This window comes from Alosa pseudoharengus, unplaced genomic scaffold, assembly GCF_046254945.1.
Source record: "Alosa pseudoharengus isolate Yale_2024_CS ecotype anadromous, Long Island Sound unplaced genomic scaffold, YU_APseudo_1.1 YU_APseudo_1.1_scf_14, whole genome shotgun sequence".
NCBI lineage: Eukaryota > Metazoa > Chordata > Actinopteri > Clupeiformes > Clupeidae > Alosa > Alosa pseudoharengus.
The window spans coordinates 16971431-16996938 of NW_027468609.1; the positions used below are offsets into that span (position 1 = coordinate 16971431).

The following is a 25508-nucleotide window of genomic DNA, read 5'->3' on the forward strand; positions in this document are numbered from 1 at the left end:
ATATCGCTACAGCCCTATCCTCCAAAAATCTGTCTAAATTGGACCAAACGTTTTTTGCAAAATCAGGTTAATGAGAGTAAGAATGTGACCAAACCATGTTTAAATAGTGATTTTGAGTCTTGAAAATGTCAGATATGGACTCAGCATCTCCAGTAACCCCTAAAAACATACTATCATTGACCATTTTGGCCAAGCAGCTCTTATTATATGATCAATATAGGCGATTATGCTAATGTATGCTAATTAGCTCAATTACACAAATTGCCCAACATATGCTAATTAGCATCCGGCAGTTTCTGCATGCTGGGAACCCATACTATATATTTACATCATAAGGACTATATGGCACAGAGGTCTATCAAATCGCGTCAAATAGAGATAATGACTGGACAGGTGGTTGTTGATGTGACAAACGCAGGCATCCCCACCGAAAGTTGGCGCTATTTCATTTTGAACATTGGACGTGAAAACAGTGGACGTGAAAATAGAATACCAGAGGAAGACTCGCTTCCTCTGCATGTTGTTTATCATTTCCCTAATTTCAAGTTAAGTAAATGCCAGTTAAAACCAAAACCCGATTTCAGACTATTTTCTCAGTGTGTTTATAACTGCGCCGAAAGTGTTACAGCAAGCTCATAGTTAACCCTTTCCGTTGTTAATCTCTGCGCCATTGCTCTGCGAGCGAGCTCGTGGTATGTTTACGGAGAAGGCGCGCGCGAAAACCTTGAAGAGCCCGAGGAAGAAGGGGCTTCAGACTGAGAGCATTAATTTTCCGCACTCAGAAATGGAAGAGCAGAAGGAGAATATCCACCATCAAGATGAAAATAAGAATCCAGTTGAATCTGGCGTCCGTGACACCCCCCTTGTAAGTAATTGTGAATGTTTTCGTCATAAGTGTCTCTTGGAAATCAGCATAGCACAGTTGGGGAAATAACGTTAGCCAGGTCACGTTGACGTTAGCTAACTTTGTCACTTGGCTAACCTGTAACGTTACTGTTACCACATTCTCTGCTGTTACTAGCTACTGTTAGCAAGCCGATAGCTGTGTTCTGATTTAATGGCCCAAGTGTTCACGATGTTTTCTGTATGTTCATTGACGTCTCAACAGTTGTTTGGCATTGGGCTAAGTAACGTTAACGTAGAACTGCCACAGTGTCATTTTAGCGTGGCTGTCAGATAACGTTACTCAAGAGCACGTCATGTCAACTGTTGTCTCGCTTAAGATTTGTTGTCAAAACATGGCAGCATATTATAATTTAAGTATTTTGTGTCATTTGGCTATATACATAGTCAGTGTGTTCTTATAGTATACGTACATTACAATTTAAACGTGCTACTTTGGCTGGCTAGACCTGCTAGCTGTTTGTTTACATTCAGATATTAAGACTTCGGTAAAGTTAGACAGAAATTGGCAGATTCGCGTTTTGCGGTTCAATAAATCATAGGAGAAACGTTTTCATTGCATAATAGAGAGCTCTATCTAACCGTAGCAAGGCAGACAACAAGCTACAACCCGGTTTTCACCCGAAAGAACCGTGGACATATGTGGATAAATAAAATGCATCCCTGTGAGCATTCTGCTTTCAGCCGAGCGTCTAGGGACCGTCTACAAAGGGCAAAACCGAAAGTGGATACAAATAAATTTAAATAGCTTCACTGTTATTGAGCCTAGTGCTTCCAAAATCATAGCACACAGCTAGTGCTTCCCTAGCAACACACTACACCTGCCATTTACGGAAAAACGGACTCACCCTATTTATAATATATTTTTATTTGGGGTAAAATTCAATAGCTTCATTGTAATTGAGCCCAGTGCTTCCAAAATCACAACACACATCTAGGGCCTCCCAAGCAACATACTACAGCAGCTAATTATGGAAAAATGGACTAGCCCTATTTATAATATATTTGTAATGGGGGGGGGGATTCAATACCTTCACTGTTATTGAGCCTAGTACTTCCAAAATCACAACACACATATAGGGCCTCACTACCAACATACTACACCAGCTAATTATGGAAAAACGGACTCGCCCTATTTTTAATATATTTTTTTATGGGGGAAACATTCAATAGCTTCACTGTTATTGAGCCTAATGCTTCCAAAATCACAACACACATCTAGGGCCTCCCAAGCAACATACTACAGCAGCTAATTATGGAAAAATGGACTCGCCCTATTCACAACATATTTTTAATGGGGGGAAAATTCAATAGCTTCACTGTTATTGAGCCTAGTACTTCCAAAATCACAACACACATCTAGGGCCTCACTAGCAACGTACTACACCTGCTAATTAGGGAAAAATTACTTGCCCTTTTTATAATATATTTTTTATGGAGGGAAAATTCAATAGCTTCACTGTTATTGAGCCTACTGCTTCCAAAATCACAGCACACATCTAGGACCTCACTAGCAACATACTACACCTGCTAATTAGGGAAAAAATTACTTGCCCTTTTTATAATATATTTTTTATGGGGGGAAAATTCAATAGCTTCACTGTTATTGAGCCTACTGCTTCCAACATCACAACACACATATAGGGCCTCAGTGGCAACATACTACACCTGCTAATTAGGGAAAAATGGACTTGCCCTATTTATAATATATTTTTAATGGGGGACAAATTCAATAGCTTCGCTGTTATTGAGCCTAGTACTTCCAAAATCACAACACACATATAGGGCCTCACTAGCAACATACTACACCAGCTAATTATGGAAAAACGGACTCGCCCTATTTTTAATATATTTTTTTATGGGGGAAACATTCAATAGCTTCACTGTTATTGAGCCTAATGCTTCCAAAATCACAACACACATCTAGGGCCTCCCAAGCAACATACTACAGCAGCTAATTATGGAAAAATGGACTCGCCCTATTTATAATATATTTTTATTTGAACATTTTAAATAGCTTGAGTATTTTTGAGTCTTGCACTTCCAAAGTCACTCCAGACATCTAGGGTCTCCCTATCGTGCTACACCTGCTACTTTGGGAAATTCTTGATCAGCCTATCTTTCATTAATCTTTATTGAAGAAAAAGTCAAGGCAAGCAGCAAGGCCATCCAGGGAGAAAGACAGACCTGGCATGTTAGAGCTGGGCTGTCACAATAAAGAGACGTGTGTAGTAGATGTGTGTAGTACAACCGTAGGAAGACCCTTGATGTGAAGAAGGATTGTGGAAGCGCTAGACTCAATAACAGTGAAGCCATTGACATTACTAGGGAGACCCTAGATTTGTGGAGTGATTTTTGAGGCACTAAATTCAATAAGAGAGAAGGTATTGAATTTATTCTCCAATACAAAATCATTAAAAATAGGCTGAGCATAATTTCCCAAAACAAGCAGGTGTAGTCTGTTGATGGGGAGTCCCTAGATGTGTGAAGTGGTTTTGGAAGCACTGGGCTTAATAACAATGAAGCTATTGATTTTTTTATGAAATAAAATTATATTATAAATAGGCTTAGCCAGCTTTTCCAAAATTAGCAGGAGTAGTATGTTAAAAGGGAGGCCCTAGATGTGTGTTGTGATTTTGGAAGCACTAGGCTCAATGAGAGTGAAGCTATTGCATTTTATCCCCAATAAAAATATATTATAAATAGGCTGAGCATAATTTACCAAAACAAGAAGGTGTATTATGTTGATAGGGAGGCCCTAGATGTGTGTGGTGATTTTGGAAGCACTATGCTCAAACAGAGTGAAGCTATTACATTTTCTCCCCAATAAATATATATTGTAAATTGTTTTTCCATAATTAGCAGGTGTAGTATGTTGCTAGGGAGGCCCTAGCTGTGTGTTTTGATTTTGGAAGCACTAGTCTCAATAACAGTAAAGCTATTGAATTTGTCCCCCATTAAAAATATATTATAAATAGGGCAAGTCCATTTTTCCCTAATTAGCAGGTGTATTATGTTGCCACTGGGGTCCTATATGTGTGTTGTGATTTTGGAAGCAGTAGGCTCAATAACAGTGAAGCTATTGACTTTCCCCCCCATTAGAAATATATTATAAATAGGGCTAGTCCATTTTTCCATAATTAGCTGCTGTAGTATGTTGCTTGGGAGGCCCTAGATGTGTGTTGTGATTTTGGAAGCAGTAGGCTCAATAACAGTGAAGCTATTGAATGTTTCCCCCATAAAAAATATATTAAAAATAGGGTGAGTCTGTTTTTCCATAATTAGCTGCTTTAGTATGTTGCTTGGGAGGCCCTAGATGTGTGTTGTGATTTTGGAAGCACAGGGCTCAATGACAGTGAAGCTATTGAATTTTACCCCCAATAAAAATATATTATAAATAGGGTGAGTCCGTTTTTCCCGTAATTGACAGGTGTAGTGTGTTGCTAGGGAAGCACTAGCTCTGTGCTATGATTTTGGAAGCACTAGGCTCAATAACAGTGAAGCTATTTAAATTTATTTGTATCCACTTTCGGTTTTGCCCTTTGTAGACGGTCCCTACACGCTCGGCTGAAAGCAGAATGCTCACAGGGATGCGTTTTATTTAGCAGGTGTATTATGTTGCCACTGGGGTCCTATATGTGTGTTGTGATTTTGGAAGCAGTAGGCTCAATAACAGTGAAGCTATTGACTTTCCCCCCCATTAGAAATATATTATAAATAGGGCTAGTCCATTTTTCCATAATTAGCTGCTGTAGTATGTTGCTTGGGAGGCCCTAGATGTGTGTTGTGATTTTGGAAGCAGTAGGCTCAATAACAGTGAAGCTATTGAATGTTTCCCCCATAAAAAATATATTAAAAATAGGGTGAGTCTGTTTTTCCATAATTAGCTGGTGTAGTATGTTGCTAGTGAGGCCCTAGATGTGTGTTGTGATTTTGGAAGTACTAGGCTCAATAACAGTGAAGATATTTAATTTTCCCCCATTAAAATATGTTATGAATAGGGCGAGTCCATTTTTCCATAATTAGCTGCTGTAGTATGTTGCTTGGGAGGCCCTAGATGTGTGTTTGATTTTGGAAGCAGTAGGCTCAATAACAGTGAAGCTATTGAATGTTTCCCCCATAAAAAATATATTATAAATAGGGCAAGTCCATTTTTCCCTAATTAGCAGGTGTAGTATGTTGCCACTGAGGCCCTATATGTGTGTTGTGATGTTGGAAGCAGTAGGCTCAATAACAGTGAAGCTATTGAATTTTCCCCCCATTAAAAATATGTTGTGAATAGGGCGAGTCCATTTTTCCATAATTAGCTGCTTTAGTATGTTGCTTGGGAGGCCCTAGATGTGTGTTGTGATTTTGGAAGCATTAGGCCCAATAACAGTGAAGCTATTGAATGTTTCCTCCATAAAAAATATATAAAAAATAGGGCGAGTCCGTTTTATCATAATTAGCTGGTGTAGTATGTTGCTAGTGAGGCCCTATATGTGTGTTGTGATTTTGGAAGTACTAGGCTCAATAACAGTGAAGCTATTGAATTTTCCCCCCATTAAAAATATATTATAAATAGGGCTAGTCCATTTTTCCATAATTAGCTGCTTTAGTATGTTGCTTGGGAGGCCCTAGATGTGTGTTGTGATTTTGGAAGCACAGGGCTCAATGACAGTGAAGCTATTGAATTTTACCCCCAATAAAAATATATTATAAATAGGGTGAGTCCGTTTTTCCCGTAATTGACAGGTGTAGTGTGTTGCTAGGGAAGCACTAGCTCTGTGCTATGATTTTGGAAGCACTAGGCTCAATAACAGTGAAGCTATTTAAATTTATTTGTATCCACTTTCGGTTTTGCCCTTCGTAGACGGTCCCTACACGCTCGGCTGAAAGCAGAATGCTCACAGGGATGCGTTTTATTTATCCACATATGTACACGGTTCTTTCGGGTGAAAACCGGGTTGTAGCTTGTTGTCTACCTTATTACGGTTAGATAGAGCTCTCTATTATGCAATGAAAACGTTTCTCCTATGATTTATTGAACCGCAAAACGCGAATCTTGTGAATCTGCCAATTTCTGTCTAACTTTACCGAAGTGATATAAAGACACATGCAGCCAACGTCTGACGTTTATCAACACAACATCGTTTCCTCTCCTCAGGTGAAAACTGGTTGCCCTCCGGGTGGCAGTACGGTGGATCCGGTGCCAGCTGTATCCCCTTCGCACGGGGAGTTCAGCGACCCCGTGTACAAAGAGATCGCTCTGGCCAACGGGCACATCAACCGCATGAGCCGGGACGAGCTCCGTGCCAAGCTGTACGAGCTGAAGCTGGACACGAGGTTAGAGCCGCGCCTATGTTATAGGATTGATATGGGTGGGTGAGAAACACATGCAACCGGCAGGCATCACAGCATTTCTTGAAATTAACTATGGCAGCCGTGGCCCTACTGGTTAGCGCTTCAGACTTGTAACCGGAGGGTTGCCGGTGTTATACGGTAACTGGCTTTCATGTTAACTGGCTGACTGTTTACTTTGCTTCTGGAGTTAACGTAACCGGCCCCTTCTCTTGCAGGTGTGTTCAGCTGGTGATTTAGCCTCTGATACCTGGACGCAGATTCGTCTGTTAATAGACATGTTTGTGATGCTGCACTTTGTTGTTTAATAAAGCTTTACAACACGATGTGTTGGCGTTGGAAGTGTCAGGTTGTCTGTAGTAGGCTAGGCTACATGCGCTGGACCATGAATATGCCACCAAATAAATAAAACTAAATAAACTCCACGTGGGTCTCGAACCACTACTAAATTAAACTACTTGCATGATAACCTGACATTAACCTGCTTGCGCCACTAACCAGGATGACACTTCCCAGCGAAATTGGCCATACTTATTTACTAGGCCTACAAGTAAAAGAGGTCACCTAGTATGTTATTGTGTTTGTAGCAGGTTAACACAGTGGATCATGGTAACTGGCTACTTTGTTATCTTGCTGCATTGCCCAAGCCATTTAGACCTTCAAAGTATAGCCTAGGCTTAATGGTTTTTACGTTTCACTGACTGCTGGTCAGGCTGCCCGCGGCCACCTAGTCTATCTTCAGCCTAAATTGAGGAAGCATTGCTTGTCTAAAAATTTATAAATTTAAAAAACTGTGAATGGCGAGGATTGAACCCATAGGCTAGACTAAAAAGAGCCTTATCAACGCATCAACCTGTTGCGCCACATACATCTTATCACTTGGTGAGAAATAAACTATTAAAATATATATAAATCTAATAGCCTACACCTCAAACCTATGTTAACATGTCAAAACACGAACGTAAATACCCTAGGCCTACGTGTATCTTGTGATATTTGATATTACATCTCTTTTGTGATATGTAAGATTTTGTGTAAAATGAAGACACATTAGACTTCTCCTGCACATTGTGCGTTTCAATCATAGGTTTCAATGCGTGTTTCACGTTCGTTGTGATATGCATCAGGTTAATATGCAGATTATAGTTCTAGTTTTGTCATTCGAGTTCGAATCTTTTTTTATTTATTTGCTGGCGTTCATAATAAGACACGTAGGCCTAGAGGCGGCCACAGCCTGGCTGCAATCAGTGAAACGTTTGTAAACTGAACCGATAGACTACTCTGGGCAACATTGCAAGATAACACAGTAGCCAGTCACCATAATCCGCTGTGTTAACCTGCTAAACACAATAACATACTAGTTGACCTCATTTACTAGTAGGCCTAGTACATATCACCAATTTCACTGGGAAGTGTTAACTGGTTAGTGGCGCAAGCAGGTTGGTGTCAGGTTATCACGCAAGCAGTTTAATTTAGTGGTGGTTCGAGACCCACGTGGAGTTTATTTATTTGGTGGCATATTCATGGTCCAGCGCATGTAGCCTAGCCTAGGCTACTACAGATAACCTGACACTTCCAACGCCGACACATCGTGTTGTAGGCTAACGCTTTATTAAACAACAAAGTGGAGCATCACAAACATGTCTATTTGAACTTCAGTTAAACAGACGAATCTGCGGCCAGGTATCGGAGGCTAAATCATCAGCTGAACACATCTGCAAAAGAAGGGGGCGGTTACTGTTAACTCCAGAGGCAAAGTGAACAGTCCAGCCAGTTAACATGAAAGCCAGTTACCGTATAACACCTGTTCGAACCCCGACCAGTAGGCACGGTTGAAGTGCCCTTGAGCAAGGCACCTAACCCCTCACTGCTCCCCGAGCGCCGCTGTTGTTGCAGGCAGCTCACTGCGCCGGGATTAGTGTGTGCTTCACCTCACTGTGTGTTCACTGTGTGCCGTGTGTTTCACTAATTCACGGATTGGGATAAATGTAGAGACCAAATTTCCCTCACGGGATCAAAAGAGTATATATACTTATACTTATACATAACAACACTCATATTAGCAGCCTTTTGAAATTTCGTCTAACTTTACATCTCTACAGCGGGGAAAATAAGTATTGAACACGTCAACATTTTTTTCAGTAAGTATACTTCCAATGAGGCTACTTGCATGAATTTTTCACCAGACATTAGTATTAACTCAGATAATCCACCCATATAAAAAAATCCAAACATTAAAGTCCATAGGTAGAGTTATGTGTAATAAAGTGGAATGACACAGGAAAAAAGTATTGAACACGCCTGCTGAAATTTCTTGTGGAAAAGCCTTTATTCGTAATGACAGCTTCAAGGCATTTCCCGTATGACGAAACTAACCAGTTACAGTATTCTGGTGTGATTTTGGCCCATTCTTTTCAACAGATAGTCCTTTAATATTGAAGATTCCAGGGGTCCCTCTTGTGAATCCTGATCTTTAGTTAACTTCCAAAACTGTTCAATTGGATTGAAGTCAGGGCCTTGATTTCCTTTCTCTGAAACCAATTGAGAGTTTCCTTTGCTGAATGGTTTGGATCATTGTCCTGCTGGAAGGTCTAGCCATGTCTCATCCTCATCATCCTGGTCGATGGTCAAGATTCTCCCAGACCAAAATGACTCAATTCATCATTCCTTCAACTGTATGAAGTCTGCTAGTATCATGAGATGAAAAACAACCCCACACCATGATGCCACCACCTCCAAACCTCACTGTTGGTAGGGTATTTTTAGGGTGATGCACAGTGCCATTTCTCCCCCAAATATGGTGTGTAGTATGACATCCAAAAAGTTCAATTTTGCTCTCGCCTGACCAGAATACATTCTCTCAGTATTTCATAGGATTGTCCAAATGTTGTGTAGCAAACCTTTAACGAGCTTTGACATGTTTTTCTTCAGCAATAGAGTCATGCGGGATGAGCGTGCATAGAGGCCATGGCAGTGGAGTGCATTACCTATGATTTTCTCTGTAACAACTGTACCAAGTCTTTCTGGAACTTTCTCCGAGTGGTCCTTGGCTCTTGGGCTACTCTTCTGACTATCCTTCTGACTTCCTGGTCAGAAATCTTGCAAGGAGAGCCTGTGCATGGCCAGTGATGATGCAGTGATGTTCCTTCCACTTGCAGATAATGGCTCCAATACTGCTTGCTGGATGCTTCGGAGGTTTTGATGTGCATCTGTAACCAGTTCCATTGATATGTTTTGCAACAATAAGGTTGCAAAGGTCTTGGGAGAGCTCTTTGCTTTTACCCATTATGAAATGTTTCTTGTTTGACACCTTGGTAACAAAAAACCTTTTTATAGCCCACCAGTATGTACTAACCCAGCTTATATCAATTTGCACAGATAGGAGGGATAATTTCTCTAACTACTTATAGATTCCAGTTTGTTCCTTGCCATTTCTTGCCTTTGAGTACTGCTTTTTCTTAGCGTGTTCAATACTTTTTCCCTGTGCCATTCCACTTTTTTACTCATAACTCTACTTTTAGACATTAATGTTTGGGTTTTTATATATGTGTGGATTACCTAAGTTAATACTAATGTCCAGTGAAAATTTCATGCGAATAGCCTCACTGGAAGTATACTTACTGAAAAAAATATTGACGTGTTCAATACTTATTTTCCCCGCTGTATGTACATCTGGAACGTGCTTGTCTAGATTGATCACTTCAAGCCATAGTAGGCTGTTTGTGAAAGGGTTATGACCAGATATGGGGCTGTCAAGATTATGGGTAATCAGATATATGAATCAGACTGTCTCCTAATCAAATTCTTCCCCTCTACACAGCCACAAAGATGTTTTGGATAGGAAGGGATAATGACATTTTCTAAAAAATTATTTGCATCCAGTTGTCATCAACTATGTGTAGCCTAGTAATCCATATTTCTATGATATTATAAATCAATTAACCGTAACACTATAAACCATCCTCAGGAAGGAAGACTTACATTATGTTTGTATGGCCATATACTCTCTATGCTGGTGAAAAAGACTGACATGGAAGGTTAGCCTAGAAATCTAGACGCACCCTAGCGGCAGCAAATGTAATTTGCAGCCAGGGTCTAGCAACTCTCCATTGGCTTGCGAGCTGGAAAAACCAAACTTCAGTCAGGGCAATCACATTGTGTATACAGTCGGTGGACGGGCTTAACCAGTGCTGTAGTCTTGTTAGCTGTAGTGGATATACTGTGATGTAGTAGTTAGCTGTAGTGGGTATACTGTGATCAAATGTAATACGTATCCTTGCCTATTTTAAGTGGGTATACTGAGATGGTGATGCTTTTTAAGTGGTGGGGAAAACTTTGACGAATGAAACACTTTTTAATTAAACATAATTTACAAAGACATCGTAAAACACTGACACCTGATATTTTGTCACTATTAGCCTACATCTGTCCTCTGTCAAATACAGTTGCATTGTCAGCTCTGAACAAAACCGTTCAGGAGTTAATTAAGCAGAAGTCGAACATGCTTTTTATTTCATTGGTCCCTCCAGGCTGAGACAAATGAAACAGCATGGGGGACGAAAGAAACATACAGCTTAAGCTATGTAAACTCCCCAGTTCCCACAACTTCAATATTTGACAACGTATATCATGAATGGCTATACTGCGTAGTCATGCATATCACATAGACTACACCATGAACTTAACATAATGACGGCAGAGTTGCGATGGTTCAGCGTGAATTCCCTGCTACTTGAAAACAAAGAAGATGGATGCTGCTGCTGGTGAACAGTGGTCTTTGAATTGTGAGTCGTTAAGCATTTTTTTAAGTTGGCAAAAGTTTGATCAACCAACCAACTAGCTCCGCTGGTGGGAAAACATATGGGACTCATGAGTTGTAGCGCTATCCTATTGCGTGCAGAGGGACATTGAAAGACAACTGTTTATCCCGTCCCTCGGATTGAGCACTGCCAATGGTGAGTTACCAGACCCTACATCTTGATATGGGTCTGGCTCGTCAGGCTAATGGAAGGTAGTATCTTTGAAAAAAGAATAGGCAGTATATGACTGTAAATTATAAACCTATGGCCTTGTTTGCTCATACTGTAAGTGGCTGTAGTCAAGGAAGATATCATCAAACAGCAATCTGATACCCATGCAGAAAAATAATGATAATGTCTGTGACAATGACCACGACAAGGATGGCTCCCTCTGGGTCTCATTCCAACAAATCCAGCTCTCTGCCTAATATGAGTCTGACACCCTTTTGATGCATGGTTCTGTAAGATATGTACTCAAATGTTTCTCAACCGTGAGTGTTCCCACCAGCATTATGATGGATTAGATGCATAAGAGACTTGTGTAAATATTTGACACACATTTTTACTTTTTGTGCTGGGATATTGTTAGGGATGCACAATATATCGGCGGCCGATATATTATTAGCCGACAAGTGAAAAAATGAAAATATTATTATCGGTCCGATAACAGAATTCTGGCCGATTTGCGCCGATATTTTTTAAAGTCCTCATTTAGGCCTACGTTAAGGTCCGTCTGGCTACACTGAGCTACTTGAGCTTGGTTGGCTATACTTTTTCCTCAATATAATGTCAGCGGTGTGAATGTATTTCACCACTCTAACCAAATCTGTGGATATGCGTTCATTTGGGAATCTGTGCATCTCAAAATCCTCTCGTGAATGATCGATCTGCCATTTAACCTTAACAGAGCGGAGCTCAGCCCTATCTAGAGCCGTCTTGTGCTGGTGTGTTTGCACTTTACCGCACTGGTCGGGGAAACAAATAAACAAACTCGTTAGTGGGACGAGTACATAAGTAGGCCTAGTTCTAAGTTGTGTTTTAGTATTATATTTGCATTTCTTTAGCTTGGGTTTTGTATTATTACCTAGAAATATGCTAACCATTCGTGCTTCAGTTCCAGACAGGTCATCATAATAAGTTATTAAAACCTTCAGGGCTAACTCCTTTCATTTCTGCTGCAGCATGTTCTGCGCAACAGAGTAGACGGACATAAGCATAAGATACAGTCTGAGGAGTTTTATTCAGGTTTCAAGTTTCCCTCACAAACACTGATTTGGTCGCTATACTGTAGCTTATTCCAAACTGAGCCGTTTATGAGCGTTTAGTCCTAAATGAAAACGATTCAAACTCTCTAGCCACTCACTCAGATTTCACTGACGTCAGGTTCACTTAAAGGAGCCACACATACTGTAGGGCTAGGCTACTGTTATGTTTTTGACTGCTGTACTATTGAGGACTATTATGAGTTCTGTCCATCATTTAGTGGTAGGTAAAATTACTGCAATAAAATTATGCTTATTAAATGCTTTCCCCAAATCACTTTTCACAATTTTTTTCAAGAGTAATATTATCGGATATCGTATCGGTATCGGCCACAACAAACCAATAAATATCGGTTATCGTTATCGGCCCTAAAATTCCATATCGGTGCATCTCTAGATATTGTACAACAATATTGAAAGTTGTTGTAAATCACCTTGGGTAAAAGTGTCTGCAAAATACCTTAAGCATTGCAATCTCTGAAGTGTGTAATTTTATTAATTTAGTGCTGGTACACATCGTTTTAAGCATGAGAGTGGAGACCTACAGCTGCAGCACAGCTTACCTGATGGCACTTTCCAATCCTCTCTCTCTCTCTCTATGTGTGTGTGTGTGTGTGTATGTGTGTGTGTGTGTTTTAGAGGTGTGAAAGACGTTCTGAAGAAACGTTTGAAGAGCTACTACAAGAAGCAAAAATTGACGCTCTCGACAGCAGAGGCAGAGAAGACCGGCACGTTCTACGACTTCATCTGTGTGGTCGACTTTGAGGCCACTTGTGAAGAGAGCAACCCTCTGGACTTCGAGCACGAGATCATCGAGTTCCCCATCGTCCTCATCGACACACACACACTGGAGATTGTGAGTGGGTGACGGAACATGCCAGTGTCAGTTCCATGCATAAATATTTCCTTATTTATCTCTCTATTGGTCTGTCTGTTGTTTTTGTTTATTGGCATGTTGATGTAGAGTATGGATAATATATATGATGTGTGAAATGCCCTCATACATTCTAATGTTGCTGTGAGGCATATCCTCCAACAAGTGGAAGAAACTGCAGTAATAGCTGCGTTAGCTGAGATTCGGGTTTTGTGCCCGTTTGGTGAGCGGTGGTTTGAAGCGCCCGGTCGTTCTGTTTCAGGTCGACACCTTTCAGGAGTATGTGAGGCCAGAGGTCAACCCCAAGCTGTCGGATTTCTGCGTTCAGCTGACTGGGATCACACAGGTGAGGCATGCGCCTGCCTGGTCAGGTGAAGTCTGCTCTCTTGCGGAGTTTAGGTAGGCGACACTAGTGTTCTGTGCTAGTGCAGGGGTTTTCAACCACTGCTCTGTGGCCTCCTGGTGGCCAATGAGGGTATTGCTGGTGGTCCCTGACCATGCATTTATAATGTAGATTCAGGGTGACACTCACTATTTGTTATTCAGTGGTGGTCCTCAGGTTGCTTCCTTTGTTAGAAAGTCCTTAGAAAGTCCCTGGGTCACAATCAGTTGAAAACATGTTCTACTGTTGTATAATGTGCAGCATCAGAACTCTGGAGACAGGCTGGAGCAGAGTTGGTATTTAAGCTATAATGATTAAAACGTGTTCATGTGTTCAAATGTGTAAAGGGTGTGCTGCAATAGTGTTGCCACCTAAATCATATCACTTTGGATAAAAGCATTAGCTAAACAACACCAACTGTACTTAAATCCTGAAGAGTATGTACATGTCCACTCGTCACTACACATGTTTCAAAGACAAGACAATTAATGGTCAATTGCTTAGTAACAGTTGAATTCTACAATTCAAATAATTATTTTGTTTTAGTAAGAGTCCAATTTTTAACCAAACATTATTTATATAATTAACTTTAGAAAATGGTGGATGACGCAGACACCTTCCCCTCGGTGCTCCGGCGAGTGGTCAGCTGGCTGCAGGAGAAAGAGCTCGGCACCAAATACAGATACACACTACTGACAGACGGGTAAGCACTGACACACACCAAATACAGATAAACATTACTGACAGCACAGGCACGCACCAAATATAGATACACACTACTGACAGCACTGACACACACCAAATACAGATAAACATTACTGACAGCACAGGCACTCACCAAATACAGATACACACTACTGACAGCACTGACACAGACCAAATACAGATACACACTACTGACAGCACTGACACACACCAAATACAGATACACACTACTGACAGACGGATAAGCACAGGCACTCCCCAAATACAGATACACATTACTGACAGATGGATAAGCACAGACACTCACCAAATACAGATACACACTACTGACAGACGGATAAGCCCAGACACTCACCTAACAGATGTCCTACACAGTCCAATAGACAGGTAAGCACTGGTAGACGATTAATAACACATCTTGTAGAAATCACATGTACTATATTGAGGCCCCCCAAATTCCTCTAGGTTCTGGCCAAGGTCCCCCTTTTGCAAAATGTCTAATTAAACCCATCAATGATACTACGTCAAATGTAAAAATAAATTCAGCTCATCCTCTATCTGTTTAGCCATGGAGCATACAGTGTGTAAAAAATGCATTTGGGGCTTTTCTGCTTCATGAAAGCTGTTATTCCACTGTTATTCCCAGTCATAGCCACGGCCCGGTCTGAACACACTTTCACAGAACCAGACCAGTCAAGTCCATTTACCTTATTGTACTCGTCCAAAACTTGAAAAATATCCATCCCTTTGGCTCTACTTTCAAAAAGGTGTCCATTTTGCAGAGCTCGCCAGCTAGCCGCTTAGCTTAAACTCCATGGATGTCATGGAGTTTACCAGGGCCACACAAACAGTTTACGTGATAATGAAGGTGTTTGAATACTAGCCAATTTATCTGGATAAATCGGTAACCTCCCCTGGTAGATCACCCCTGTGGTTTACAGCAGGAGGTTTGCCCGTGTGTGAAATCTAATCAAAATGCTACAGTCTACCATCAGATTATTCAGTATAGAAGGGCAGCAACAATTAAAGGGGAACTTGGCAAATATTTCAACTTAATAAACCTGTTTAGTGACCTGTTCCGGTGAAAATGGTGACTTTCCCTGCTCCCCCTAGCGTCTCCATGTGGAAAACCAACCTTGCAACATTGGGACTACCGTCCCGGTAAGAGAAGTGAGAAACAAGAAACGTGTTTTAAATCGTGTTTCTTACCTTGTTACATCCACATTATTCTGCTGAACTTATGCTAACCGCTTCGCTAGCTGTAAACATCATCCCCTCCTTAGCACTATTGAGAGGGCGTTGCTCTGCTGAGCACATGAAGAATTCTGCCAGTAGCTTCGCCGGTTCGAGTCCGGCTTGATGCTTCGTTGTCACGCGGTCTCCTGTCGGGGCAGCCGTGGCCTACTGGTTAGTGCTTCGGACTTGTAACCGGAGGGTTGCCGGTTTGAACCCCGACCAGTAGGCACGGCTGAACTGCCCTTGAGCAAGGCACCTAACCCCTCACTGCTCCCCGAGCACCGCTGTTGTTGCAGGCAGCTCACTGTGCCGGGATTAGTGTGTGCTTCACCTCACTGTGTGTTCACTGTGTACTGAGTGTGTTTCACTAATTCACGGATTGGGATAAATGCAGAGACCAAATTTCCCTCACGGGATCAAAAGAGTATATATACTTACTTATACAAATCCATGTGCTTTTATCGTTACTTTTTTCCACAATTTGAAATTGCATAATGCACAACTTCTCCAGCAGAGGGGGGAAATATAGCTAATCTTACCAAGGGGGGTTTTAATCAAGTTGTCAACTATTTCATTAATCAACAACTTTTTTAGTAATCAATTATGCGGTGTGGATGGAAAAGCTCTCTTTCCATCTTCTTAACATTTTTATATATATTTTCATGTAATATACAGTGTATATTTGATAACTTGATTTGAATGAGTCTGACGTCTGATGGGAATTATGCATCCTGAGATTGCATTTTTTTTCCCCAGGTCTTGGGACATGAGCAAGTTCCTCAACATTCAGTGCAGAATTAGTGGACTCCGATATCCACCCTTTGCCAGGAAGTGGATCAATATCAGAAAATCCTATGGGAACTTTTACAAGGTATGATTGTAATTATGAAATTGTAACTGTCATTATATAAACAAAAATTATGTACATTTCTGCATGATATGATGTGCATTTCTGAGGACATTGTTATACTGAACACAGCAGTTGACACCACTAACAAACACACACTGGGGGAAAAAAAGACAAGAGAAGAAACAGCCAAGCCAAAAACCAAACATATAAAAACATCACACACAAAAGAGAAGGAGAGGGGAGTGACCGCTGAAGTACCAAACTATCACTACACTATGGTCATGAAATGTTAGTTTTCTGGGTATAAAGTAAATATCTGTCTAACGAGGGATGCACCGATATATTGGCCAATATCGGCCTGTTTTCTGCTATGATTTTATTTTTTTTCTACTCTACTAAAGGCTATAACCAACAACAAAACCCAGTAAACAAACAAAGAAAAAAATATTGGTATCAGCATGGGGTATCGGCCAAATCGGCGGGCGCTAATGTTGTTGATCAGTCGTAATCACATCAGAGGTCAGAAGGGGCAAAGAAAATCGAAAGGCTTTTATTTTAAATGTAACTACTATTTTTATCCTTTGTTACAAATATGCCTAAAATATGATATTTCTGATCATTTAAAATAAAAAAAAATCCCCCACTTGCTGTTTTGTGATCCCAGGGTGGGCCCGGACCCCTACTTTGGGAACCTACTTTGTGAACATAACCATAACAAGTATGGCACTCAATAGAGACCTATGCCAAGTGCTTCCTCCATCAGTGAGCTTGGTTGTTTAGTTAGTTGGTTGGTTAGTTGGTTGGTTGGTTTGCTAGGTGAACAATTGTTTTGAATAGTGAATAGCGGTTTGTCAGGTTTTATTACGATACAATTACACAGTCATTTTTTTTTATCAACAGTGAGCCAAATATAGCTTGGAGACTTATTTTTTTTGTCCTGGATATTGCAAAGAAATATTTATGAGATTCCTCACATTAGTTGCCATCTTCCTGTTTCCTTTTGGTAACTTATCAGTTCAAGAGAACTGCAAAGATTCAGCCATGTCAAAGATGCTTCAAAGTATAATAGTTTCGTCCTTGGCCCATGTAGGACATTTCCACCAAGTTACATGAAAATTGAGCCCAAACTTTTTAAAATGTAATCCTGCTAAAAAAAACTAATGAATCAACAGGCATGGGTAAAAACATAATATCCTTGGTGGACATAATAACCATAACAACTGGTGTTCTGCTCTTGCAGGTTCCTCGCACCAATACCAAGCTGAGCAGCATGCTGGAGAAGCTGGGGTTGCAGTACGAGGGGCGGCCCCACTGTGGTCTGGACGACGCGCGCAACATTGCACGCATCGCCCTGCGCATGCTGCAGGATGGCTGCCAGCTGCGCGTCAACGAGCACTTGCACGAAGGCCAGCTCCAGGGTGTGCCCAGCTCTGCTCCGCCTGAGGGTGCGCCACCCCCACACAACCCCAAGGGCCGACACTAGACCCGCCAGGACAGGACAGGGCCTCGGAGAGATCCTCACTCAGAGATCACGGAGTCACTGCCTTCACAGGGTTCTCATTGTGATGTCATAGAATTGGAATCCATTACGGTTTGTCAGCACATCAATTGTGACATCACAGTCACTTCTCTAGTGCAGATTGTGAGCTCACAAACATGGAATCCATTATTTTCCCTATTGTACTGATTGTGACATCAAAGAAATAAAATCCCACTACTGAGAAAATGAAGTAGGAGAATAAAATGCTTGCATCTGAGATGCAGATGAGGGCTCAGGATAATTCACCTGCCCCTCACAGCATGGACTCAATCAGGAACAGCTGCTCTCTGCTCTTCCTCTCTAGCACATGTATCAATATATCTGTCCCAATAGAGCTTTCTATTCCATCCTTTTCATCATCCCTTTCATGCGGTGCCTTGAAAAAACATGAGGACTGACATTCGTGATGAGTTTCCAGGCATTCCAAGGGGGCTGCAATCTTTTGAACTGTGGTCCTACAGTTGTGTACACTTGTGTACCACATTTTGTGCTCGTCTGGGCCTGAGCGGTGACCGCTCAGATTCATGTCTTCTGTCGTCTTTCTTTGCCATGACACTCTTATGTCGATGGAAAAGATAAATATTGCGATTCATATAATGTTTTGCACAGATAAGATGGATTACACAAATGCTTTTCTGTTGATCTGTCTTGCCTCTTCAATAAATACATTGCCCGTTAATTGCATGATTTCGTTTATAAATTGTGCTGAATTTTTTTCATGGGTATTTCATGAACTATTTTTCGTTGGGTATTTAATGGGTATTTCAAATATACACCGAAGAGACGTTAAATTCCTCGTGCTATAGGGTACACACAGCGGCCAATCTACAACCAGGCCTATTTACCATCAAAACCAAAATCATTAACAAATCATTAACAAAAACACCAACCGAACAGCCTTCAAGAGCATTTCACTGGGGTTATCAAGCAGGCATCTTCCTTCATAGATGTTTTATTGAATTGGGCCCACGACACCTCCAGAAGGCTCAACAGTGGTGTCTGGCGTCCCAGACTCACCCTCCTCCACACTCATGATGGGTCCTCTACCAACAAATACCGGCAACAAACCAAACCAGACAGCACAAAATACAAACAGGCTTCACTTGCCAGTGCGTATGCCTCATTGATGCGGGCTCTAAGCGAAGCTAGAAGCCTAATCGCCCAGAGAAAAGAACCAAACCAGGAACAATGTATAAATAAATGCATTAAGAGAACCATTGCCTAAATACTGATGCATCATGGTCATTTCCATTGGATTTTAAAGCAGCCCATCACCCATATAAAAGATTACATAGACAAAGGACAACTTCACATATTGAAACTAGAGTTCTTCACTCAATCACAACCATGACATAGAGACCATAGTGCAATATTCAAACATAACCTCAAATTCAATCACCAAAATACATTCCAACATTAGCTGCTTAAACTATAATACAACTGCATATCATGTGTGACCAACATGGGTTATTCTAACAATGCTCAAACAATCTCTTAGTAGTGTGGTACCTTTTTTGTAGACAATATGAGGATGCTAAACTGGTCTGTGAAGCTCTCCTGGGGGGCATTCTGAGTTCATGATTAGGTGACAGGCGTTATTCAGAGTAAGTGGTAAATCTCATAATAGATTAGCTCTGTAGGTTTGTTTCATTTTCTACAACCCCTGCCCTGGCAAAAATTATGGAATCACCAGTCTTGGAGGATGTTCATTCAGCTGTTTTAGAATGAACAATGAAGCCATAGGGTTCTTCTATTACAGGCATGTCTGGCCCGCGGTCAGATTTAATACGGCCTGCAACTTCGGTTTTACAATGTATTTTAGTATCACCCTTCTCATTAGTGTCAGTAAGTAACCTGTTTCTTGGACAATCTGAAAAATATGCTCTTGCACTTATGGCACTTATTGTACTAATCTTTTGAATAAGTTTTGCCTATAACTGCTGGTGTTATGTACCTGCAGATGTGCACAAAATATTAGCCTACTTTCTGAATGATCTTGTGAAACACAAGAGCAAGAGTCATGGTTTAAATTTAAATGTTATCAGGCTTTGCATTACTGATAGTAAGTCATGTTTAAAATGAACACGAGGTTAAGATTTTTTTTATCAAGTTTAAGGTATTCCATACAGGTTGTACTATGTTATTTGACTCCAGATATGAAAGAAAGGCAGAGCAGCAGATTTGTTCATGCCTCAGCAGTTTAGATTTGGTTACATTGGCATTTAAAAAATATATATCATTGTGACAGTGAAAATAAAATTGTTATAGAACATTTGTATGTGACATATTGTTTAAGACAAATCAGAGGGGACCATTGGCCCCTGGGCATCTTTATCAAATCTTTAAAAAAAAAAAAACATCCCACCCCTGTTATATTACATCTATTACTAGCCTACTACTTTGACATCATTTAGGTTTGACACTAAACTACTCTGGTGGTATGGTTCAGACAACCTCTTATAGGACCACTGATAGCCTGTGTTGGAAAAACAAACCAACATAACTTTTTGTGCAAGTGCGAGTTAAACTCGTTCTATGCATCTCAAGAACAACTACTTATTGTATTCGTGCATAAAATAGCCGACAGGGGGAGGCAGACCCAAGTATAACAGTAATTTTCTGTTGCAGATTAAATCTTTGCTGCTATTTGTAGACTTTTTAAAATCGTTAATTGTCTTATTTTTATCCAGTTAAATGCCAGCTCCCTTTGCAGTGCATATTACGTTGTTGTAAATGAATGAAAATGTAATAGCATGTATGAATATATTTCTATTTCAGCATGATCTAGTTTACAAATCGACCAAATTAGTGTCGTTATAGTTTATAGGCTAATCTAATTTACTTTTGAACTCTACAACCATGAAAACATCTTGCGAAATTATTAATATGCTGAAGAACAATGAGATTGTTAAAAGTTAGGCTATTAATTTACCAATTATCTGTGAAAATATTTAAAGCCAACGATAAAAAAGTAAACGATTTAGGCCTATATAAATATGAAATGTGATGCCTTGCCATTTTTATTCAGTAGGCTAGGTTCACCTTACACTTTATTCTGCCCGCTTCTTGACTATGAGCGTTTCCTTCTCCGGGAAGGTGGGCTCTGCATTCTGACGCAGTATAATAGGCGGTGCTGGTGTTTTCCTCTGAGTAACTGCAGTCGGTGAGAACACACACACACTCATACACGCAGGAGGAGGAGGTACAAGCGGACAGAGACGAGGCGCCGTGCGGTTAGTGATTTAAATCGAATCTATTTGCCTACTAAATGTCGGCACGGGCTTGAATGCGGTGGTACCGGAGCACGCACTGGCGGTGCCAGGCGAACTGCCTGCCTTCCAAACTGGACCCGGTTTACCTTTGAATTCGCGGTGGGTTTCATGTGTCCGGTACTATTCGATGGCGCAGCGCTTGAAGATGCACGAAACACCGCTGTATCGTCTAGGGCGCCTGCAAGCGATTGAAAAGCTCGATGGATTTTGCGCTCAGGATGTATTTGATTGTGTTGTTGTTACATTTCCACGGAACGTCGAACCCGTGAGGACTTCCGCACAGTGCATGGGAATCGATGAAGCATGCGGAGCTATCACCATGTTGCCAGGATAAATGATGATTGCCCTCAATGAAAACAAGGAGGAGGGGTCTAGCTGCAGTACCATGGCTGAAAAGGAGAACAATCTAAAGACAGCCAGGTTATGGAGAGATGCAGCTTTGCGCTCCAGAAAGCTGAGGAGTGACCTGCGCCAGCTTACCCTCAGCACTAAAAATAGCCAAAAAATTACTCTTCCCGAAAACATCAAGGACATCGAGGTTCTGAACGTGGGTAACAACTGCCTTCAGGAACTCCCTGAGGGGTTGGGATCAACGTTGACGAAACTGCGTATACTTATCCTTCGCAGAAACAAGTTTGCCACTGTTCCCCAGGCCGTGTTTTTGCTCAGTCAGTTGGTAGAGCTGGATATTAGCCATAATTGCCTGAGTCATTTTTCGGAAGATATTGTGCTGCTGAAGGGCTTGAAAAAGCTTTGCATTAGCCACAACAAGATTCAGTATCTGCCCTCGGGAATTGGAGCTCTACAGTGCTTGGAGGAGCTGGATATCAGTTTCAATGAGCTCCATGATTTTCCCAGGTCCTTCTCCCAGCTCAGGAAGCTCCGCACACTGGATGCGGATCACAACAAGCTACACCATTTTCCTCTAGAAATCCTGGCTTTAAGTGACCTGGAGGAACTAGACTGCTCTGGGAATAAATTTGAGTGTCTCCCCAATAACATTATGATGCTGGAGTCTATCAAAATCATGTGGCTTAGCAACACGCTAATATCATCTTTGCCAGAGACTTTCTGTGACCTGCAAAACCTGGAGAGCCTAATGCTGGATGGCAACGTGCTGGCAACTCTGCCCCAGTCTTTTGGGAAGCTGCAAAAGCTGAAAATGCTTAATCTCTCCTCGAACCTGTTTGAGGATTTCCCCCAAGTCATCCTCCGAATCCGTGCTCTGGAGGAGTTGTATTTGAGCAGAAACAGACTGACATTTCTCCCAGAGGAGCTTGGCCAGCTGATCAAGTTGGCCAACTTGTGGCTGGACAATAACAAAATCACCTATCTTCCAGACTCAATTGTGGATCTGGAGAGACTCGAGGAGCTCGTTTTACAGGGTAACCAAATTGCCATTCTTCCGGACAACTTTGGAAAGCTCGCCAAAGTGAACATTTGGAAGGTGAAGGATAATCCTCTCATTCAGCCTCCCTATGAGGTCTGCATGAAAGGTATCCCTTACATAGCAGCCTATCAGAAAGAGCTGGCCAACTCTCAGCCTGCAGTGAAGCCCAGATTAAAGCTGGTGTTAATGGGGCAGAAGAATGCGGGGAAAACCTGCCTTAGGCAGTGTGTTGTCAACAAAGCACAGGACGCAAAGACCCAGGCGGGAAACAATGGCATCGACGTGACGAACTGGGTGGCGGACATCGCCAGAAGTCTCACGTTTATAGTTTACGATCTGTCAGGGATGCAGAACTATGACCTGATCAAGCCCTTCTTCCTCTCCCCGGGGGCCCTCTACATCCTGGTGGTGAATCTGAAAACGTATTCCCCCCGGAGCTTCAAAGACCACGTGGGCTACTTCCTCCACCTGCTGAGTGCCAAGGTGCCCCACGCGGTGGTGCTGATGGTGGGCACGCACATGGACCTGTGCGAGGAGGTGGAGCTGGAGGAGAAGTGCCTGGACATCCACCGGCAGATCTCGCTGCAGGAGCGGCGCGCCACCGACTGCCTGCGGAGCATGGCCGAGCAGGTGGACGAGGCGCTGGCGCTGGGCTTCGACGTGCGGACGTCCAGCCCGCACGTGCTCTTCTACGGCGTGTCCGACAAGAACCTGCGGCGCAAAAAGGCCCAGCTGCAGTACCTGCTCAACCACCGGCTGCAGATCCTGTCGCCGGTGCTGCGCGTGAGCTGCGCTGGTGAGGAGCGGCGCAACGTCGATCGGCTCAAGGAGAAGCTGATGTCGGTCGCCGACCACCGGGATATCTTCCCCAACCTCCACCGCGTGCTGCCCAAGTCCTGGCAGATGCTGGAGGAGCTCCACGTCAAGCCGCAGGACCTCTGGCTCTCCTGGTGGGACTCGGCGCGCCTGGGCCTCCAGGCGGGGCTGACCGAGGACCGTCTGCAGAGCGCGCTCTCCTACCTGCACGAGTCCGGGAAGCTGCTCTACTTCGAGGACAGCCTCACGCTCAAGGAGTACGTCTTCCACAACCTGCCGCGCTTCATCGCCATCCTCAACGTCTTCTTCCAGCGCGACGCCGACGTCATGCTGGACCGCCTGCTGGCCGAGACGGACGGGGAGGACCGCGTGCGCGCCGCGCAGATGAAGCACCTGGCCGAGGGCTTCCTGCAAAACGGCCTGCTGCCGTCCAACGTCATCCGGCTGCTGTTGCAGCCTCTCGTCCAGACGCAGCAGGACCTGTCGCTCATCATGGAGCTGCTGGAGAAGATGGGCGTCTGCTACTGCATCAACAAGCCGCGCACCAAGCCGCTCAACGGCGCCACCGTCTGGTACAAGTTCCCCAGTCACGTGAGCAACGAGGAGCCGCACGGCCAGGACTGGTGGGTGAGCGGGACGTCGGGGGCGGCAGGCGGGGCGGCGCCCGTGTCCAGCCAGCTCTTCTCCGTGGAGCAGCTGCAGATCGAGTACAGTTTCCCCTTCCTGTTCCCGCCGGGTCTGTTCGCGCGCTACAGCGCCCAGATCAACGCGCACGTGGTGCAGCGCTCCGACAGCCGCCACCAGATCTTCGCCTACCGCGGCAAGGTGCCCGTGGTGGTCAGCTACCGGCCCTCCCGCACGCGGCTGCAGGCCGAAGTGCTGTCCATAGCCAGCTACGCGTCTTTGCCAAATATCTGGACAGCTTGGCAGGCCGTCACCCCCCTGGTGGAAGAGTTGAATGTCCTTCTGCTGGAGTGGCCAGGCCTTCACTACTCGGTGCATGTCCTGTGTTCCAAGTGCCTGAAACGAGGCTCGCCAAACCCACATTCCTTCCCAGGTAATTCCCTCTCCGTCCCTCTTCTCCAGCTTTGGCAGGTCAAATGGCACCTGCACTAGACAGACAGACAGAAGTGACCTATATACTCTACCGTTCTGATCTAGGCTATGTGAATTGTTTTGATTTTAGGCCTTTACATGCTTCATTTAGTATAGGCCAAATTGAGTCTTTGTAGTGGTGATGTCAAATAATATAAGTACGTATTGACCTAGTGATGGATAATGTCTCAACTGGACTTGTTTTTGTTTATTGAGGTCGGTGTTTTGTAAATAACGGCTTATGGCACATAAATTTGAAGTGTTATGGTATATCAAAATAGGAGCATATTATAGTATAGGTTTATGCATGAAGTCCTCTCAGTTTTGTGTACTATAGATTGTTTTGTTTTGTGTAGTCTTGTGTGGGGGCAATGACAAGGCATGTTTGCCTCTTTCTCAACTGAAAGGCTTGCTGGTGTGTGCCTAAGTTGACATTAAATATTGACACAAAGTGTGGCAAAGGTTTAACCAGGGGAGACAGGGCACACAATGGAACTGAGGTGGTAGACTGGGGACGTGTGTGTGTGTGTGTGTGTGTGTGTGTGTGTGAGAGAGAGAGAGAGAGAGAGAGAGAGAGAGAGAGAGAGAGAGAGAGAGAGAGAGAGAGAGAGAGAGAGAGAGAGAGAGAGAGAGAGAGAGAGAGAGAGAGAGAGAGAGAGAGAGAGAGAGAGAGAGAGAGAGAGAGAGAGAGAGAGAGAGAGAGAGAGAGAGAGAGAGAGAGAGAGAGAGAGAGAAAAGAGGGGGAGTAAAAAGCCCCACCTAGAAACAGAAATTGGTTGGGACCAGCTTGTCTTACTGACAGAGGATCAGGGTGTGTCAACTGCACTGACATGGTTGTAGAAGCTGGAGGAGGTTGTCATGACAACAAACCATGCCTTTTTGTCCATCCGTTGGGTGTGTTTGTGTCCCTGTGTATGTGTGTGTCTGTGTTTGTGCACATGTGCGTGTGTGTTTGAAGAAATTCTGTAGTGTTGTGAATGAAACATCTGTCTGAGCGTTTATTCGGACAGGAACTGGACTGGACCATCCCCTCTGTCCAGAAAT

The 25508-nt window shown here is 42.9% G+C and overlaps 2 protein-coding genes across 2 annotated transcripts in view; both read left to right on the forward strand.

Moving 5' to 3' along the window:
* Positions 1-480: 480 nt before the first annotated feature.
* eri1 (exoribonuclease 1) lies at positions 481-18570 on the forward strand. Its single transcript, XM_076283996.1, has 7 exons — positions 481-865; positions 6050-6228; positions 12944-13160; positions 13441-13524; positions 14154-14263; positions 16258-16372; positions 17592-18570. Exons 1-7 carry the CDS (start codon positions 695-697, stop codon positions 17832-17834), a joined length of 1119 nt encoding a protein of 372 aa, XP_076140111.1. The 5' UTR covers positions 481-694; the 3' UTR covers positions 17835-18570.
* Positions 18571-21075: 2505 nt separating this feature from the next.
* The window catches only part of mfhas1 (multifunctional ROCO family signaling regulator 1), a 36351-nt gene continuing 31918 nt past the window's right edge, over positions 21076-25508 (forward strand). Inside the window, exon 1 of the mRNA XM_076283997.1 lies at positions 21076-24426. Coding sequence (XP_076140112.1) covers positions 21498-24426 — 2929 coding nt within the window. The 5' untranslated portion in view covers positions 21076-21497. The remainder of the gene's footprint in view (positions 24427-25508) is intronic.

Excerpts from the sequence above, each read along its gene's own strand:
- eri1 (XM_076283996.1), top strand. The coding sequence starts at position 695 with ATGTTTACGGAGAAGGCGCGCGCGAAAACCTTGAAGAGCCCGAGGAAG. Across the intron at positions 14,264-16,257 it reads TACACACTACTGACAGACGG|GTCTTGGGACATGAGCAAGT; the intron begins GTAAGCACTGAC and ends TTTTTTCCCCAG. Across the intron at positions 16,373-17,591 it reads CCTATGGGAACTTTTACAAG|GTTCCTCGCACCAATACCAA; the intron begins GTATGATTGTAA and ends CTGCTCTTGCAG.